Raw genomic sequence first — 19,949 nt, 5'->3', positions numbered from 1 at the left:
GATTTTAGAAGAGAACTACTTCAGAACAAAGGCTATTCATCAAATCAGCTGCCATTAACAGGAACAACAGTGACAAGGACTGCTGTTTTTTAGCAGGAAAATAAATTAAACTTGCCTGAGGTTTATAATTGGTCAGAAAACGGGTCATTTGCAAATGTTAACAGCATACTTTATGTCAAAAATGACCCAGTACACTATCTTGTTGCTGTTTGTAATCATTCAGTTCCAGATTACTCTTTCCAATCTATCATCCTCCTTTTTTGTCATACCTGTCTTTTTCTACATCCCTCCCTGCTTTTTGACTGCTACCCCTGGCTCTTACTCTTTCCACTTGTTCCACTTCTTTGTTGCTCTCTGTCTTTATAACTCCTTTCTTATGTCAGATAATTTCCCCCCTTTTTCCTATTCCTTCTTTCTCTTCCTTCCCATTTTCTGCTCTGTGTGTGGGTGATCAGAGCATCCTCACCAGGGCAAAATGTCACACAGAACGCTGCCTGCAGGCAACTGAAGGTCAACAAAGCTTTCCCATGATGATACATTGTACAAACCAAGTGTACAGTCGGAAAAGCCAGCACCACTCCTGCAGGCACCCCGTGTACAAAAAAAAAAGAAAAGAAAATGAATGAATATGAATGAACAAATATAAAACAGCTGAGTGTTCATCTGTTATTTTTTATGGGAAGTCTCTGACTCTTCATTCACGTGTCTCCAGAGACACAATAAATCAACAAAAAAACGACAAGGCATCAACATTAACGTCTGAATCATAGACAGAGATTATTGTATTTTCATTATGAAACCAACAACAGATGTACTGTCACGTCATACAGTACACTGATATATCCTATTTCAGCTTTTAATGCACTACTTGTGTGTGTTACACAGTTTTTAATCCATTGTAAGGTTTTCCCTTAATTTCCAGACCTATTTCATTCACACATAGAAAAGTACTCAGAATAGGTGGGATGTGTGTCTATATTTAAATCCCACAGCCTTTGTTAGGGAGTTCAAATTTGTCACTTTGGTAAGAAACTTTCCAATTGCTCCAGTGGAAAAGTGTCATTACTGTTAGAATCAGTCAGAGGATCATAGTTACCAGGAAACGTCAGCTAATGGAGACTGTAGGCTGCAGTGGAGATACTGCAGGTCCTCTGAGGTCTGAGACTTTTCAGATTCTGTCAAAGAAATGGTAATAATGAAATGGAGGGTCAGGCTTTATTCTGGAGGAATAACTTGGATATCACTATGAAACACACAAAGACACCTTCAAGAAAGCACATCTGAGCTGTGATGGTCTAAATTCTACCTGCATTATTCCATAAAATAAACCACAGTATGTGTCTGAGCTGGAAGACTACCATAAGCTGGAGATGTTTTACTTAGTGAAGAACCTGCACACTCTCCAATCACCAGTTTCACTCCTCTTACCTGAAATAATGTCACTATTATAATACACACCCCTGTGTTTTATCTGTTTCTAATATTTGTAACTGTTAAATGTGCTTTATAAATAAACTAACTTGACAACTCTTTTTTAGTAGAGACAAAGTAATAGCTTATTCATCTTAGAAATATAAAAAACTGGATTTATGAATGGATTATAATTGTGTTTTAAACATGTTATAATATGTTAATAAAATGTTAGAATACATTACAATACTAGGACCACAATAATCTATTGGTTTCCAATAACATGGTTTTAGTTATTTTCATTTTCTAAATCGTGACCAAATCAGAGTCCGGTGTGAATAGGTCACAATCCTAAATTGAACTACATCCACTAAGTCAGAAGAGATGGAAGTTTTCAGTATATTTCCCTCAGTAGATGTACTGGTACGTACAGTGAAAATACACCATCATAAACAAAGGTTGTGCATTCAGAAGCTAGTACTAGTACTACTATATATTGTGATTTATAATCAATATTTGTTGCACATGTGCTTTACATTCATGTTTATGTTGCATTTGGACATGTTCATATTATGTGACTTCTTCAGTACAGAGCTGTGATGAATAGAAGCTGTATTGTGAGATGAGTTTGGATCTGGCTGTTCAGATCGAGGTCACATAGAAAAAGATCAGATCTGATTCCAGATCAGATGTGGACATGGCCAAGGTCAGAACTGAAAGCATTGGTTTATCAAATGAACTGCTTCATACAAGTTGGTGGAAGACTGGAATGTAAATAGTGACAGATAATGTAACTTTAACAGAACCATAGTCAGTTATAATAGGTTAGCCTGATAGCAGTTACATCACTAGTTAATCATGTTCTAGCCATGTGTAAACTGTTAAATTGTTTTATTATATCGACAATGGATTCATCTTTTATTAAAAGCCAAGAATGTGTTTTATGCCGTATTGGTGTATTTTAAGTTACATGAGCTTTTCCTCTAATTCGTGCTAGCAGTTCTGTAGACGTGATAGCAGTGGTTGTGACAACACTTCATGGCTCCTGTTTTTTTCTTCTTGCTGTATCCTGACATACTCACTGGACTGATGGAACAAGTTAAAGGAAAACTGTCCCATAGATGTTCTCACTGAGGCCTCCAGAACTTGCTTGGAATCTTAAACAACAGTTACGAAATAGATGAATTTTATACTTGCATACTAGAATTAACATGACAATATGTTGCAATAGGTAAAACAGATTCCCTTTTACCAATTCTATTAGGTAATAACTTATTAATAAATGTCAATGTGGTTTACAGTTCACATTAAGGCTACATTTTGCTTGTTGTGAATTATATTAACTCATTAGTAAATGGAGTAACATGCTGATCAATTAATTTCAAAATGTTTACAGCCAAAGTGATAACCTTATTCTAAATCCTTTATAGGCACTGTCATTGTAAAGTGTAACCAAACATTGTTATACATATTAATATTTATCTATTAATGTATGTTGGTGTCTCCACAGAGAGTATGTTAATGTATGCTGCTGTGTGTTTTCTGTTTGCATTAAATAATAACATCCAGATGTCAAATCTTTCAATACATTCCTTTATTTACATCCCTCTGTCTACTCCTCTGTCAGCAAAATGTGTCAGGCCACATATTCAGAAACAGTAAATCACTGCTTGGCAGTATGATACTGGTGTTGAATCATGAAAACCACATGTTTACAGAAAAGATCTCCATCTTCACATGCTCTGATTCACAGAGTATGTGTAATAACACCTTGTCATTCTGAAAGGCTGTTAGAACTTTGAACTTCCACAACTAGTCATGAGATCAGATCAGTTATGCAGTGACTTTTAAAACTACTAACCTTTTATACCAATGACAGCTCTTTCTTACTGCTGCTGATTAAACAGTTTTAAAAAATGTGGCCAAACACAGACATTAACACACAATACTTCCTGATAAGTTTAAAATGCTATGTGTAAGGTTTCTAGGTAGCACATTATAATTCTGTAACACCCCTGCAAAAATAACAGCAGTTTTGACAAAGTGTTAAAAGCTTTTTAATACATTCTCCCATACAACTTGACACTTGATAAACAGTTAAATTTAAAGTGCCTCATAATGAGCGCACCAGTTTTAAAAGCTTTCCTCTGATGTAAAAAGATGCCTTTTTCTTGCCAAGCTGACACATCCAGTTAGGTTAGAAATAAACAATATTGGGGTCACTTAAACCTCTGTGGTTTTCACAGATATTGCTAGGATTATAAAGTGCTACCGCAACAGATTTGGCAGTGAAACATTGAAGAAGAAACCTCACACATAGCATCTAAATCTAGAAATGAGTGCCAGCTCTTCGGTCTTCCAGAGGTTAGGGTTCCCAAAACATCCACTTCATATTTAACTCCTCATCTGTAAGTTAATCGTCCATTTCCCTCGTAAATTCCTGTAGAGCTGGAACCACAAAACTACCCTGGGTGTGAATGTTTTAGCAAACCCAGACCCATTTAATTCCCCCAAAACAAATATAATAAGAGCAAATAAAACCAACAAAAATATAGAAAATAAAGATGAGTGTATTATATGATATGTATACAGTATATATATTTATATACGGCATGGGCTCAGCAAAGTATGTACAGTTATTTTTTTCTTAAATGCATAGTAACTCTTAAGATCATAAGGTGTAAATAAATAAAAACATTGATAAGCTGCTCTGCCCTCATGAGCTCAAATAAATAAACCATCATTCATGACTTGCATGATGAAATGGGAGTAAAAAATTAAAAATAAACAGGTAAAAGTCACAGGAGATCCTTACTTATCTGCGGTGAAAATGTTTCATGGGTCCAGTTTGTCAAAAGCATTTTAGTTTCTAGGATAATTTCCTACTCTCATAATCTGCTGACATGAAATTAATGAGTGCCATCTCCTTCCACAGCCAAGAAAAATGAAAACCTTTAACAGTTGGAGACACTTCTTCCTTCTGCATCCAGAAAGAAAAACATCCAAACATCCAAAAAACATGCTTGATCTATTAGGAACGAGATAAATGTGACACTATGGCACTTTTGACAAATTACATCATTTCCATTTCTGCATTTCTCCTGTGAAATCAACATCGTTTAGCTCCTTTTACCTTTTGGACAACCAACAGGATCTCCCAGAATGCTCTCTGCCCTCTGGATAAGAGACATTTGGGGAAAACTATGAAGAACATGATGATAATGATGTAGAAGAAGCATTCAAAAGGACTATGTATTTCAGAGGGAAACGAGCTCTTTCATATATTTATATTTGTACAAACATTTATATCATAAACATCTCAAGCACCATAGATAATATTAACAAATCGTACGTGTTTCTGTCTTGAAACACATGGAACCAGGCAGAGATCTATGCCTCGAAATTTGGTCTTCATCCTTTTCTTTCTCTGTAGTTCTCTCGCATTTCTTTATACTCTATATTTTTTCTGCTTTATTGCTGCAAAATCTGAATAAACAGCTCATTTGCAACTATAATTATAGTGCCAAGAAGGGATTTCTCCATTTAATAAACTCTAAATTCTCCAATTTATTCCAATAATACAGAGATTATAGTAATGAGATTATCACAATAGTCTATACTGTATCATTTGACTCAGCCTTTACTGTCATTTTCTCTCACATTTTTCTCTTAAAAACCTCTTTGTGCTGATTTCCGCTAATCTACGACACTACATAGTCTCTACGTGGTCCCATTGCACTCAAATAAAAAAAAGATACCTCATTACAAAACACACACATTGACGGATCATTCGGTTTCTTTTAGAGTAGAGCAGAACGACACAGATACAAATAACAGACAGTCAGTCAGTCGATGGATGTACTCAACACTGAAAAACAGTCAGTCCCTCAACTATGTGACACATTTCACTGCTTCGTGAACATAAAAAAGCCATCACATCTGTATCAGGGGAATAACCTGTATGTATACCAGAGAGGGTCAAAATTCAGATGTGCTCTATTTGTCAGTGAAGTCAAGGTAAAAACACCACAAGAAACAAGCGTTAGAATTTTTTTATCTTTCTTTAAACACACCTCACAACTCTGTGTCCTGGAAAAACCATCAGCAACATTAATACAGATTTTATTCTTATAAAGATGATATTATTTATGTATTCAGTCCAGTTTTTTTTTTTAATTTTTTGGCAGATGTTAGTCAGTTTACCTCTCATCAGTTACTGCAGTAAAAGAGAAATATTGACCCACAATTAAACTTCACGTTAAGAAATGGCTATAAATTTAACTAAATTAAAAGATTTTCCAAGGACACTGATCTGTGGGTGTTTTTTCATTTTTTTCTTTCTTTTTGAAGGTAGTACTAGCACCATACTTGCCGCATGTACACGAATTCATAGACAAAGAGAATTGGTCTGAGTATTGTTGAAATGATTACAAGGCACTTATCTAAACACGCTCTTTATCCTCCTCTCTTTCTCTTGGTCAGTCTGTTTTATTAACTCCACAACAATACCAGACCATTCTTTAGTTTCTTTAGTCAAAGGTTTATGTACAACCGACGGCTCTCATCTGCATAAACTCTAAAAAGTGCTCTTCCAAAATGAGGAGAGGAATGGCTCCTCTCTCCTGTCTTCTTTTACCCCTTTCTGTTAAAAAAGTTTTTTGTTCTCTCTCCTCTTTTCATCGCCGTACATTCCTCAATGTTTGACTCAGTTAAAGAGCTGTTTGTCACCACTGGAGAATGATGTTCATGTTTGGTGGTACTTTTTAACTCAGAACAATGTATCTACATGTGCAGAGCCATATTTATCCTGTAGCTGTTAAACGTATGTTTCCAAGATTTATTTTCCAAGTCCTGACTCCTTCAATCTAAAGGTCTGTTAGATATCTCCGAATATCTCCACCCATCTCTCCATCAATATGTCCATGTGCCTACTTACATCTGGAGTAACAACGACGTCAGAAATGCAGGTGTAAGTCATTTGTATCCTCCCTTTTAGCTCATTGTAAATGTGTCTGTTCCATACAAGGCGACTGGTCCAACATGTGAACATCCAGTTAAATCCATCTGTGTGCCCAGCTCTCTGCCGGTTCTTCTGTTTACCGGTGTCTAGAGGAGACGTCGAAACAGGTGATCATCATGAGATGGGCTTTGCAGAAGTTAACTCTGGTTTCCAGTTTGTCTGTGACCATCTCAAGAGCTTCCAAATACTCCAGGGAGTCAACTTCGTAGGCCTGCTGTATCTCAACTGCATGTGGACACAGAAAGAAAAAAAAGAATGCCTTACTGAAACACTCACACAGGTATGTTATTAAGATATAATGATGTGATTGGCACCTCACATTTTTCATAGACTGCTGTACACACAATTCTAAACATTTTATTACCTCGCCCCTGAAGGGGAGGCAAGGGGTATTGTTTTTGGCTTTGTTTGTTTGTTTTTTTTGTTTAACATTCTGGCGAGCAAAACTGGAAAAGTTGTTGAATTCCTACCAAATTGGGTTTGTAGATTACCAGTGACCCAGAACAGATCTGATTATATTTTGGGAACAGTAGGTCAAAGTTAAAATTTTTTAGGAATTTTTTAAAATCTTTTTTTCCCTGTTTATTTATTATGGGCGAAATCTCAAATGTCTGTGGCAGGAAAACTATTGATTGAATTCATACCAAATTGTTTTTATAGATTGCTGGTGATGAAGAATAAATGTCAATACATTTTGGGAAAAGTAGGTCAAAGTTTACATTTTTTATGAATTAAAAAAAAAAAATCCCATTTACTTATAATGGATAAAATTTCAAACGTGTATAAAACATCAATTTTGTTTCAATTTACTTCAAACTTGGCACATATATAGAGGCAATTGATATGTTATCACCACATGCCTATACATGATGACATCAGCTGGATCGATGCTAAAATAAGCTACAATAAGTGTGAGTTGTGGGGGTTTTTGTGCCTGACACCACTTGTTGCAATATATTTTCCCCACATTTTTTCTTCATGATACCATCAACTTTATGAAGTGTATCACGAGTCCATTTGCAGAAAAACATCCTAACGTAACAATGCTTGGATGATTTGGAGACGATTCTTTTGTTTTTATGCTGTTTTTGTTGCATTAGACCAGAGGCAATTCTTCCAAAAAGTCATATTTATGTCTGCAAGCTCATTCACAAAATATATTCTTGCTTTTTTTACTTATTCCATTTTGAACTAGTGAATTCATCTTTGGAAAACATGCTCTTGCTTTCAAGTTCTCATAATGAAGAAATCTTTTTCACAGACAATAGATACATTTTTATTCCAATTACCTCAAACATTGCCTTGTGATGTTTTTGAATCTGTTGTACCAAACTCCGTTCATCACTAGAATATATTTCAGATCTCTTTTTGCTGAAATATTCAATGGCCATATGGTTCTGTGGTGTTTGTACTTGTGTACTATTGTTATGTGGAAATTTCTCCCAAGTAGTGTTGTTCATGAGGTCCTGGTTGATTTCTTTAATGCCAAGCCAAAGGGCACTGATGTAAAAGGAGGCTCTGAATAAATTCACAAGTACGCCCTCGATAATGACAAATAGAGAGGTAGTTTAAGTCATGACATCAATTTTCAGAGATGTCAGAGCTTTTACAAAAACTGAACTTAGTGTGTGTAAACTTTTGACCCTCTACGAATCTGATCAAATGAATAGAAGCTGAAATTAAAATTGTTCATTACGATTAAGCTCAGGTTTCACATAATTAAAACAGGTAAAATAGTTGGGATAAACTGAACTGACAGAACTGAATAAATTGGAATGTGATGTTCACAACTGTAAGAAAAAATGAGTTTCTGTACATTGAGCCAAAATGTGCATTATCCAGTAAACAAACTTTACAACAAATGCTTTATGACGTCTAATTAGCATCATGTTTTCCCACACTTACACTCAGTGGTCCACTTGTGTGGCTCCAGCATCAGGTACTGTTTGGTTTGTTCCAGCTCCTTTTTCAGACACTGGTACTTGGCTCGGACTTCACTGATGCGCTGCTGACGGTGTTCCAGCAGACGAAGCTTGGCGCTGACATACACCACCTCCTGACACACACAGAAGTCAGACGTGGATTTAGCCCACCTTTATTAATCCAATAAGAGTGTGCTGTGACACATGTGGCTCTCTTTCAGCAGCAGCCTGCTTAACATTCACTCAGTTACATACATTCACACCTCATCGCCTCTTGGTGTGACCACAGTCGACTTTCGGCCACTGAGAAGCTTCGCCAAAGCAGCGGGGGGTTAAGTGGGATTCTTAAGGCCGCTGAAGGGAAAATCTATATTTCATGCTTTTCTCTGCCTCCCTCTTTCCCAAAGCTCACAATGCCCCCTCCTCTGTACACATATAGGTTTATGTGAGGGATGTAAAAAACCTGCACCAGGAATTAATTTGCAATAATTCACTATAGCACAGCGAAAACTTCGAATATTTTATTAAATGAAACCAAAAAAGGGATAGTTATTATTCATACAGAGTTCTTCACACATGTTGACTCACTCCATGAATATTTTGTATGAGGAGCTTCCTGTTCTTTATTTAAAGGATGATTATTTTCTTTGAGAGATTCTCAAATGCATATTTTTACTTTTTACTCATCAAATAATTTCCTAAACATTGAAAGAAACAGGCTATTTCTTTTTCCTTTATTACCTTGCTCATTTCATTCAATCTCTTCCCTCATCATCATACTGCATTTTCTTTTGGCAATTTATTGTTTTTGGAAGTCATCTATAGTCTCTGTGATCCCTCTTTGAGTTTCAGATATTTTTTCCATCATATTCATCTTTTTTTTTTCTTCCATTACTTTTCCCTTTTTAGGAGAATGGTCCTATTTCTTTTCTATCAGTATACTTGTTCAGTGTGTGCTACATTTGTCTAATTATCTCTTCTTTTTTGCACTATGCCACCTTTTCCTCACCTGTCTAACCTAACCTTTCACCTTTTTTCCTCCTCTTCTCTCACCCCCCCTTTCCTCCCTCTCACCTTGCTTCCTCCTTTGTCTCTCCTCTTCTGCAGTCGTTCGACATCATCTATCTCATAAACCTTGATCTCAAAGGTTTCTGTCGTTGCAGTTGCGCCGCGGAGGTTAGAGGGCACAGGCGGCCCCAGTGGACCGTCTACCCAGCATGCACCAGGGCTGGAGGAAGAGGAGGAAGATGAAGTGATGGCCTGTTTGGAGGAACGATGAGAGGGTGAAGAAGAGGAAGAATCCAAGGTGAGGGCTGGGATCAGACGACGCCGCTGGAGGCCTGACAGAGGTAATAAGAAAAACGAAAAGAAAAAGTGTTACACACAACCAGAGTTTATAACATCGGTCTAGATTTTTTTCTATCTTTACTGACATTGCACATATCTTCATGGAGCTATGTCCTTTTACTTACAAAAATATTATTAAAAAATCCAAATACTGCATCTAGATCCTTCACTTAGGCCACGACACTCTTGTTGAGTGTCACGAGTTATCTCCTTGGTTTAGTAATGTTCAAACATTTTAGATAGATAGATAGATAGATAGATAGATAGATAGATAGATAGATAGATAGATAGATAGATAGATAGATAGATAGATAGATAGATAGATAGATAGATAGATAGATAGATAGATAGATAGATAGATAGATAGATAGATAGATAGATAGATATTCATCTTTTTCCCAGGTATAAGACAAAGTTTAAAAACCCCACTCAGTCAAAACACCCCAACACAATCAAAAGCGCAATACAATGGATAAAAACAAGCACAACACATAAAATGATCTCAAATATAATTTTCTTATCTCATTTGTACTTTTTGTAATTTTGTATTTGTTCTATTATTCTTCTATTCTCGTTCTTTTCTGTAGTAGTGGTGTTTTGTTAATATTGTTGCACTGACTGGAGTAATACAATAACAATAAAGGCTATTCTACTCTACCCCCCCCCCCCCCGCCCCCTCCCCCAAAAAAAAACCAAAAACAAAAACAAAAAAAAAACACTGATGTATTGATGCATAATGCCCTTGAGAAATTATGCAAGTTATTTGCTTGTAGGAACATTAAGTTATTTGTAGGAGTAATGAATGAACGATCATCTTCTGTACCTATAAAGTTCACTGTTCTGCTCTGATCTCCAAAGATTAGGATTAATCGTTACAAATACTCATTTGTTCCGATTGCGATGAGATTATTAAAGGCTTACGTAGCAATTTGTTAAAGATTTAAGGTCTTTCTTTTTTTAGTGGGTTTAGTTTTAATGCATTTATTGTGCTCTAATCATCACTGTATTGATTCTGTTTCTTACATAGTCATCTACCTTCCTGCACTGTGACCAAATTGCCCTCATGGGATCTTAAACAGGACTGAACTAAATGGAAGGAAAAGCATTGCACAGTATACTCTCCATTATTTTTTCGTGGACATTTCATACTTTATTCACTAGCTATTTTTGATATGAGAAGGTTCAGTACTTAAGATTACTGGCATTGATTTTCACCATTCAACTCCACAACAAGATCAACCTGGGAGGTATTTTACACTGACAAGCTGTAAATTGCAGGAAAAAGGTTATATTTTATCTATATTATCCATCCATAACCATGAAATGCCCTCATCAGAGAAGACTTTATCAGAAAAATGATCTTACAGAGGCTAATAAAAGAAGAGGGCATCAAACATTAAAGCCCGCTGGTAAAACCATCATGGGTGGTAAGAGAGAGGAAAGAGAATAATATGCAAAAAAAATCACTGGAAAGAGGTAGAGAGGAAACAAAAAGGAGACAAGAGAAACAAATGATTGAAAAAGCAGAAAGGGAATGAGCAACAAATAATGGAGTGTGAAGCATGATAAAAAGTTTAGTCTCTGTTCATGAAACTCACAGATAAGAGCAGCAGGTCACTCTATAATCTGCCCACTATGCCACAATGGGTATACACACTCATACACACACTTTCCATGGAAATTGCCAACCGTGTCGACAGGAATGTGAGTTATCAGATTCATGAAGAACTGAGAGATAAGGTGTGTGTGTGTGTGTGTGTGAGAGAGAGAGAGAGAGAGAGAGAGAGAGAGAGAGAGAGAGAGAGAGAGAGGAGAGAGAGAGAGAGAGAGAGAAAGTGGTGATTTTAATAAGGTTGCAGCTGTCTTTTGGTCTCAGTGCAGCACGGAAAGGTCAAGCAGAGACATTTGTATTTCATTATGTATTAGGAACCAGTGCATGGGGGAACCAGAGAGCAGAAAGGGTGTATAGAGGTGGAAGGAGTTGGACATATGAAGGAGAAAATGTGAGCGAAATATGTGGAATAAGACGGAAGAGAGGTCGACACATGGTAAAAATGGTAAGAGCAAGGGAATCCAATCTAATGGAAATCAAGCACAAAAAGAAACCCAGCTGGAGTTGTGATTAACATTTAGGTCGCACTACCATCTTCTCACATCCCTTCAGTCTCTTCGTACTATTTATATTCTATTAGGCTGATCTTATTGGCTTGAAAGAAATCAGCTCAAGCTTTTTACTGCATGACAGGAGGTAAGGATGCTTCCAATACGCATGCAAGAAAAAGGTTATTCCAATTTATATCAATAATCAGACACCCACTATGGGGAGCAGTCTGCGTCCATTCTGATTGTATGTGCTGATCCATCCTCACTGTTAAGCAGCGGAGTGTAATTTGAGTAGCCCATTAGCAGGCTCTCTGTGTAGTATTCTGGTGAATATATATGGTATTCATTAGCGTTCACACCAGCAGATTCCTTTACCATTTCACAGATGGGTGCTCAGGGTCACCTTTACCTGCTTCAGTCTGCAGCCACAGCTTTCTACACTTTTCTGTCACATGTACATTGTCGGATGCTTTCCTCATTGCGCTGTCTTGCCAGATAATTCTCCTCTTCCGAGTCTTTATTTTTCTATTAATACTGAATCACTCCTTTTAGCTACATGTTTCCTTTCAGTTATTGTGTAACAAAGTGTGTTTCTATAGCTTACCCTTCTATAGGTTTTCTATTCAATAGTTGACATCAGCTTCACGCAGCAACGCAGAGCACGAGTAATGAAAGTGGGCGAACAATATGTACTTCTGAATAAATAAAATAAAATAAATAAAACCTAACTTTGTTCACACATGGCACTGGTGCAATGTTCATTAACACTCATTAAATAATTTTTAAAAGATCTTTCGGTTGTTTTTGGGTAACCTTTCAGTATATTGTTATTCCTCATCTTGGCTCTGTTTTTAGGTTTTAGAAAATCTATACTGTAGATTTTGACCAATCATAGGTCTTCTCGGAAAGTGGTCTATAACAGCAGGTGATTAACAACAGGAACAACCAATTATTGTCAAGGTTTGTCAGCTTTGTCTATTGATGCAAACCCTATTGCAGAAGCAACACGGCAGCTGCCTTACCTGGGATATTTTGGCTTTGATTGTCCAAAAATTAGTGTCATATCAGTACTTGGACTCTTGTATGTTTTGTCTGTCTTGTGTGTCATTTCCTGTTTTATTTTGTTAATCCTCCTCTTGTGTCATGTCTGATGTCTTTGCTTCCTCTCCCTGATTGGTTCACCTGTGTTGATTACCTGTCTCCGCCCTGATTTGTTCCACCTGTGTCTCATTGTCTTCCCTCCCTTCTGTGTATATAAGCCCTGTGTTTTCCCCTGTCCTGTGCCAGTTCGTATTCCTTCCTTGTGTTGTGTCTACTTACCAGTGTTTCTCTGAACCTGTTCGTCTGCCTGTCTGTTCGTTCCTGACCCGGATTGTTTCTCGTTGTTCTGAGCCTGCCTGATCCCCTCATCGGTACTTCTGCCTGTTTCTGCCACACTGGTTTTCGACCTTTTGCCTGGACTCACGGTTAGTGCTTTTTGCTTTTCCCCCATGTACCGTTGCCTGTTTTTTGGACTTCCCGTGTATGACCTGGTCTGTCCCCTGACACTTCTCTGCTTGTTTCTAGTCGGGTTCCCCTCGTGTGCTCCCGACCCGGGCAGAGAGCTCCCTTTACTGGATTCGGACGTCGTGACGAATCCACACAGACTAACCAGCGAGGATTCATTCAAAAAGCCTTTTTGTGAACTGTTTTTCCTGTCCGTGTTTAATAAACACTCATTAACTGTATTCCTGTCTGTGGGTTGTGCATTTGGGTCCAAGTCTTGTGTCTCTGGTTCTAACAATTAGTGTTTTATCTATGGAATTTATTAAATCTATGCATAGCACTGAGGGCTGCAGGAGGTGTGCTTTTTTCAGTTGTAGTGTCTTCCTGCTGTAGCTTTAATTTAGAATTTATTACCTCCGCCAAGGAGGTTATGTTTTTGCCAGGGTTTGTTTGTTTGTTTCTCTGTTTGTTTGTTTGTCTGTCCGTTAGTGTGCAACATAACTCAAAAAGTTATGGACAGATTTGGATGAAATTTTCAGGGTTTGTTGGAAATGGGATAAGGGAGAAATGATTAAATTTTGGTGGTGATCGGGGGTGGGGGGGCCCATGGGGGGGGCCACGTTTGTCTGTCCGTTAGTGTGCAACATAACTCAAAAAGTTATGGACAGATTTGGATGAAATTTTCAGGGTTAGTTGGAAATGGGATAAGGAAGAAACGATTAAATTTTGGTGGTGATCGGGAGTGGGGGGGGCCACTGATCAGCCTTGGCGGAGGTCTGCCCTCTCCGAGTGCTTCTAGTTCTCTAAAAAAAACAAGTGATAAAAACTTAATTGTCTATAAAAGACTGTAATGTGACACTCTTTTTACCCTCTAAGGTACTGAGATCTTATTAAAGCACTAGACTGCACTAACGTAACTATGGAACAGACAACACAGACAGAATTACTGTGTGACCTGTGCTACTCCTGCTTTTCTTGCTGCTCTTGGAGCTTCGTCTGGATGAGGTGGTGGCTGAGCTGTGTTCACTGAGGGAGTCTTGAGCTGAAGAGGTGCTCCCAGTGTTCTCGCTGCTGTCTCTCAGCATGCTCTCATAGCCACTGCTGCCTCCGCTGTGGTAAAACAAGGCCGTCTTCCCCATGGCAGGGGGGAGCTCACCACTCAGTACACTACTGTTAGAAGCATAGAAAAGGTCACACTTAAAGATACATACAAAAACAAAAACTGGAAGTCCTTCACCAATCAGAGTGTATATTTATTTCATATTTCTCTATGATGAACTTCAGTGAATACCTGTTGTCACTTGCGTGGCCGCTGCTGCAGCGATGTGGTTTTCTGGGCGCTGTGATCTTGCTGTATGGAGAAGGTAATGTTTGGACCACTGCTGCTCTGTCCTCTCCTGGACCACTGCCTCCAGCTCCAGCTGGTGCTCCACTGAAAAAAGGAGAAGGAAATATCAATGTAGAAGGAAATAAATGACTTGGAACAAAAATTCTTACAGAATTTGAACTGAAACCTATGACCACCAAAATATTTTGAAATAAAATCACTGAAACAAAAAGTGTGATTTGCAGAATTTAGCACTTTATAAGACCCATACTGAGAAAATATGAAGATCATAATGCAGGTGCAACAATTTCCAATACAAGTTACCATTAATAACCAGTAATTATTTGATAGTGGCAAGAAAATATATGCACAGAAGTTCAACTGGTGATGTCAAGACAGATTATGATCAACAGTTAAATCACAACAATCAGGGTGTTGAATCAAAGTTATCTGCTCTCTTTTGTACCATTTAGTTATTATATATGATCATTAATGATTCTCTTGTGTAATGTATAATTTATGCCTAATACCTAGAAACTATTCACATTTGAAACGTTTTCATGTAATTTTGAAAACCTACATTTCATCCAATGAGTAAACTGTAAACAAAACTTATTTTAAGACCCACCTTGTTCCTCCAGCTCCTCTTTCCTCTGCAGGATCTGTGCCTCCTCCCTGAGAATGACTCCTGGATCGGGAACCTGCACTCCCCTGGAGGAGCTCTGAGATCCGACCGTTGACGGCCCGAAGTGGCAGTTTTGCAGCCAGACTTCCCCCTCGAGTGCGACTTAGAGACTGGGTAGACCAGGATCCAGGAGAAGGTCCCTGCTGTTGCAGAGGGGCCTGGACTGAGCTCTGGGGCTAACAGAGAAGAGAAATTGCTTGTGGGTGAATAGCGGAAAAAATGGAGCTGATGACAGCATTGATTGAACGTTTGGTGCCAGAACAGAGTTTGATTTGGCATTTTATGTGTCCTTTAACAGTAGAAAGATGCCACCTAAGCTTCAGTAGACAGTATTTTTTGGTGTCATTGGGAAAACGTTCTTAATCATTGTCAAGTCTCATTCAGATATGTCTGTCCTGCAGACTCTGTGACTTATCAAAGGAGCAACATGACATCTCTCCTAACTGTGATATTTCATCGTCAATTATCTATAGTGACATGAAACAGAGTCACAGCCGCCTTCTTTATAGTCACTCTATGCTGAAGACAGTAAGAGAAGTGCCCTGATTTAATTGATTTCTGCATGCTAAGGTTTAATCACATGGTTCACTGGGTCATGTAGAGTACAGGTACATGAGTAAATAATCGTACCTTTCCATTAGGTGGGAGGCTGGAGCTGCGACTGGTCGATTGACTTAGAGACTTGGTTGAGAAGCTCAGTGTCTTGGTGCTGGAGGTAGACAGACTTCTGGCCTTGGGACTGCTGGTCATAAGCAGCTTACTGACCGCTGAGATCTTTGATTGACTGCTGGTTTTTGCTGGTGACTGTGGAGCGCTGCTTGGACCACCAGGACTAGCACCGAAACTGGGGCTGCTGGGATTTGCGGTAGGAGAAGACACTGATCCGCCACGGGTGAGGCTGCGGCCTGTACGAGGCATGGTGCTGTCTCCCTTAACTCCTCCTCCTCCTCCTCTCAGGCTCTCCCCTCTCTCCAAGGAGAAGCAGTCATAATGGTGGGAACCAGTGTGGGAGCTGTGGGCTCGACCCAGAGAGTTGGTTCTGTTTGCAAGCTGTTCCAACTTGGCGCTGAAAAGTCTGCTGCTGTCAATGCTGGCGCCACGCTGTCTGGGACCACCACATCCAGATGCTCCTGCATCTTCTGCTGAACTGCCCAGCAATAAGAGCCCATGATTGGGTTGGTGCAGAGGACTGACCTGAGCACCAGCTGCTCTGTTCCGCTGGTCGAGGCTGGACTTCCTCACCGGTGGCAGGGGTGGAATTCCCCCCTTCTTGTGGGAGAAAAAGCCCTGTTTTCCAGTGGATCCCCGGCGGTCAAGTGTTGAACGTGGACTGCAGGGAGTTGACGTTGTTACACCAAGATTACGGTACTCGACTCCATTATCCAAGCCATCGTGGCGGTTGAGACGGTGCCAGCCACGTGGCAGACTGGCAGTACGATGGATATCTGGGCTGTAGATGCTAGTCAGGCATTCTCCCTGGGCGACAACAGCTACAATCTCACAGCCATCCACAACCCTCTTAAAGGAGTCTGGAGATGACACCACCTCATGGTCCACACCTGCTGACGAAGGACGATACTTCATACACTTAAAATACACATTTACTATTGCCACTATTAAAAATGCATATCATGAACTAGTTGCATATAAGTTTTATTATTTGCATATTGGTTTTTATTAGTCACTACAAAGCAATTATCAAGCTTTATTCTATGTGTGTTTTCCAACTACTGGCCCATTAACCAACAGTTTTCCCCTCAATAATCTTATTTAATCTCATCTTCATCTATTTTACATCTTAAAATTCCACTACATTAAGTCTAGAATCAGTTCCCCTTGGGGATCTAATAACATTTTTGTTGTACTTGGGGACTATACAAATACATCATATTTAATGAATAGGGAAATGAGTATTCTTGTGGTATTCCTACCTTTACCCTACAGAGGAAAACATGTCAAAATAATTATAACTTAACTGTTCAGCTAAAACCTGGTTAACCAGCATGCACAAAATAACCAGACTGAACCCACAAAAAGTCTGTATAAGAAAGGAACAAAAACCATAGCCGACCCTCACCTTCCCCCCTTTCCTGAAATCAAATTATTACCTTCAGGTAGACGATTCAGGGCGCCAAAGTGCAAATCTGATTGCCCGAAGCTGTCATTTATTCCAACTGCTGTTGAGCTACTGACTCTAAAAACTTAAAGGGCAATGTGTGATTCATACAAACCACTTAACCATTTAATTTTAGTGTCATGTAGTTTTGTTGTTCATGCTTTATGAATGCATGTTTATGTCTTCAAAGGTAAATTGTACTGTCAAATGTCTCCATTTATGTTTTAAAATGCGACAGATTATGGCACTGTGCCCAAGACAAATTTTCAATCAGGGCCAACAAAGAAAAAGTGGAATTAGAATTTTCATTGATGGAAAAGTGTTAGTTAATGGCTTTAGTTGTAGAGTTTGTAGAGTTTGTAGAGAGTCAGGAAAAATGAACCATTGGTAAGCGTGTTATAATGAAGACAGAGCCTATATGCCACTAATTTGTGTAATAAAGCTCTACTAATAATGATAAATTAAATATAAAGTGCTGTTTGAATTATTACTTTCTAAGTACAGTATATCACTGGATTTCTTACCCTCCTTGCAGAGGCTCTGGTGGTTCCCTGTCACAGCTCCAGCCTTCTCTCCTGGGTTGTGGCTCAGGTTGGTTTTCAAATGCTCTGCCTCCCTCTTTTCTGGTTTCACTTCACACACCAGGTCTTTGGACTTGCCGTCCTCGATGCCACGTTTCAACCAGGGATCTTCAAAGCTCATCTCACTGGACATAGAGCCTAAAAGCGGTGCACTAAGTTTGACCGGATCTTTTATTAGATTGGTTTTGACTGGTGAAGAGAGGATGGTTGGCTCTTTTATGACCATTGGTTTGACGGCTACACATGGGTGGACACTGATAGTGGTCTTGAAAGGGGACAGATTCCCAGGTCCCCCCAGAGTCTGGATGCTAGTTTTACTCATTGGTGGAGGTAGTTTCCTCAGCCTGTCCTTAGTAGGTGTGCCCTTTTCACTTCCATTTTCTGACAGCACCACCTCTCCATCCAGACTTCCTCTCCTCTGATGGCTTTCACATGCAGCGAGGTCCTCATCTCCAAGGGAAAGACTTTGGTTAAGTTCAGCTTCAGCCATCGCCTCTCCTTGTTGGCTCTGAGATTGACTGAAGCTGTGCAGAGACTGGTCAGCATCACTGCCCATACTCAGATCACTGAGCCAGGAGGATACAGGTGAGTTAGAGATGACTGTGGCTAAGGCCTCACCTTCGATCCGCAGCTTCGCCATGGCAACCTGTAGAATGGACCAGCATCAGCAGGTAAGACTCAACAATTAAAACTGGAAAATATGTAATTTAAGATTTGGCATAAAATGGTACCTATTTAAGTACCAGAAGGCTGATAGTTTTAATAATTTTGAAGTATACAGTATGTTGTCTATTATACCCCCATACAGGAGTGACAACTATATATGCATTAGCAAATCACAACATTATTGTGGCAACCATTCCTACTAAAACTGTGGCTCATATTGCAATATTTGTCAGAATGACTTCCTATAATTTTTGATGCATCATTCAGAACAAGTTTGGGTGATAGTTGATACTTGGGTGATTTAATATTGTCTTACTTGCTTCAAATTACATTTAAAAAATTGAATATTTTTTACAGTTCATCTGCCTTACAGCACAGATCCACATATCAAACATGTATGGCTGACTAATTTCTGACTTCCACTGACCTCTGCCATTGCAACAACTTCTGTCACACCCGCTGTTGCTACGTGGCCCAAAGGCATGTGATACTCTCCCACAGATCCGTCTTCAGCCACACCTGTGATGACACTTGAGGTGAGGGCGTTACCAGAACAACCCTCACTGCTGAAGCTGATGATACTTGTTGGACAACAGGTCAGGTCCCGAGTCACCATGAGAGCTGTAACATCACAGCACTCCTCACCTCCAGCAGCCACAGTATACAGCAGTTCATCCTCCCCAACTGGACCTACTATTCCTTCAGTTACTGCCACACCAGAGCCTGAAAGTGAAGGAGAGCTTGTCAACAAATTTGTGAATGTCATTAATTTCTCAGCACATAACCTGCTGGTCATACTTCATAAAAACAGAGTGTTTACTGCAGCTCACCGTCCCTGTGTGTATCCAGAGGTATTGGTGGAACATCATCGTCGCAGAGCGTCTCAGCTGAGCCAAGGCTGGCAGATAGAGATGGAGTTGGCTCTCGAACTTGTGGGCTCATGCCCACAGGAGAAGTTCTGGACAGCAGAGATTCTGTAGAGGAACGGCCACTGTCAGCAGCCAAACTGTCTGCAAAATCAGAAACAAATTTGGCATAGTATTTTATTTTGTTTTCCAAGTGCAGATTGACTGCTGCTGTAGTAATTTATATAATGGCGTCATGGTAGAATACATATTTTCAATATTTGTTCTTTTCCAAAAATATTGTGTCATGCTCAAGTGCTTCAGGGAGTGCCTGTACTTTTATATCACATTAACTTGACTTACAGTCAGTTTTAATAATTGAAGAATAAAGAATAAATTGAAGTGTGCAAAGACTATATATAAAAGGCAGCATATGGTAGCA

At 39.1% G+C, this 19,949-nt stretch overlaps 1 protein-coding gene across 1 annotated transcript in view; it reads right to left on the bottom strand.

The window, feature by feature from the left end:
* Nucleotides 1-2,982: 2,982 nt before the first annotated feature.
* The window catches only part of kif26ba (kinesin family member 26Ba), a 103,572-nt gene continuing 86,605 nt past the window's right edge, over nt 2,983-19,949 (bottom strand). The window contains exons 19-28 of the mRNA XM_030130322.1: nt 19,493-19,672; nt 19,090-19,385; nt 17,940-18,642; nt 15,930-16,858; nt 15,243-15,475; nt 14,579-14,719; nt 14,243-14,457; nt 9,427-9,692; nt 8,336-8,486; nt 2,983-6,655 (exon numbers count right to left, since the gene is read on the bottom strand). Of these exons, the coding sequence (XP_029986182.1) occupies nt 6,507-6,655; nt 8,336-8,486; nt 9,427-9,692; nt 14,243-14,457; nt 14,579-14,719; nt 15,243-15,475; nt 15,930-16,858; nt 17,940-18,642; nt 19,090-19,385; nt 19,493-19,672 (3,263 nt within the window). The 3' untranslated portion in view covers nt 2,983-6,506. The remainder of the gene's footprint in view (nt 6,656-8,335; nt 8,487-9,426; nt 9,693-14,242; nt 14,458-14,578; nt 14,720-15,242; nt 15,476-15,929; nt 16,859-17,939; nt 18,643-19,089; nt 19,386-19,492; nt 19,673-19,949) is intronic.

This window comes from Sphaeramia orbicularis, chromosome 3 (assembly GCF_902148855.1).
Source record: "Sphaeramia orbicularis chromosome 3, fSphaOr1.1, whole genome shotgun sequence".
Lineage (NCBI taxonomy): Eukaryota > Metazoa > Chordata > Actinopteri > Kurtiformes > Apogonidae > Sphaeramia > Sphaeramia orbicularis.
Note: the sequence above shows the minus strand (reverse complement) of the source record. Positions and strands in the feature narration are given on the sequence as shown.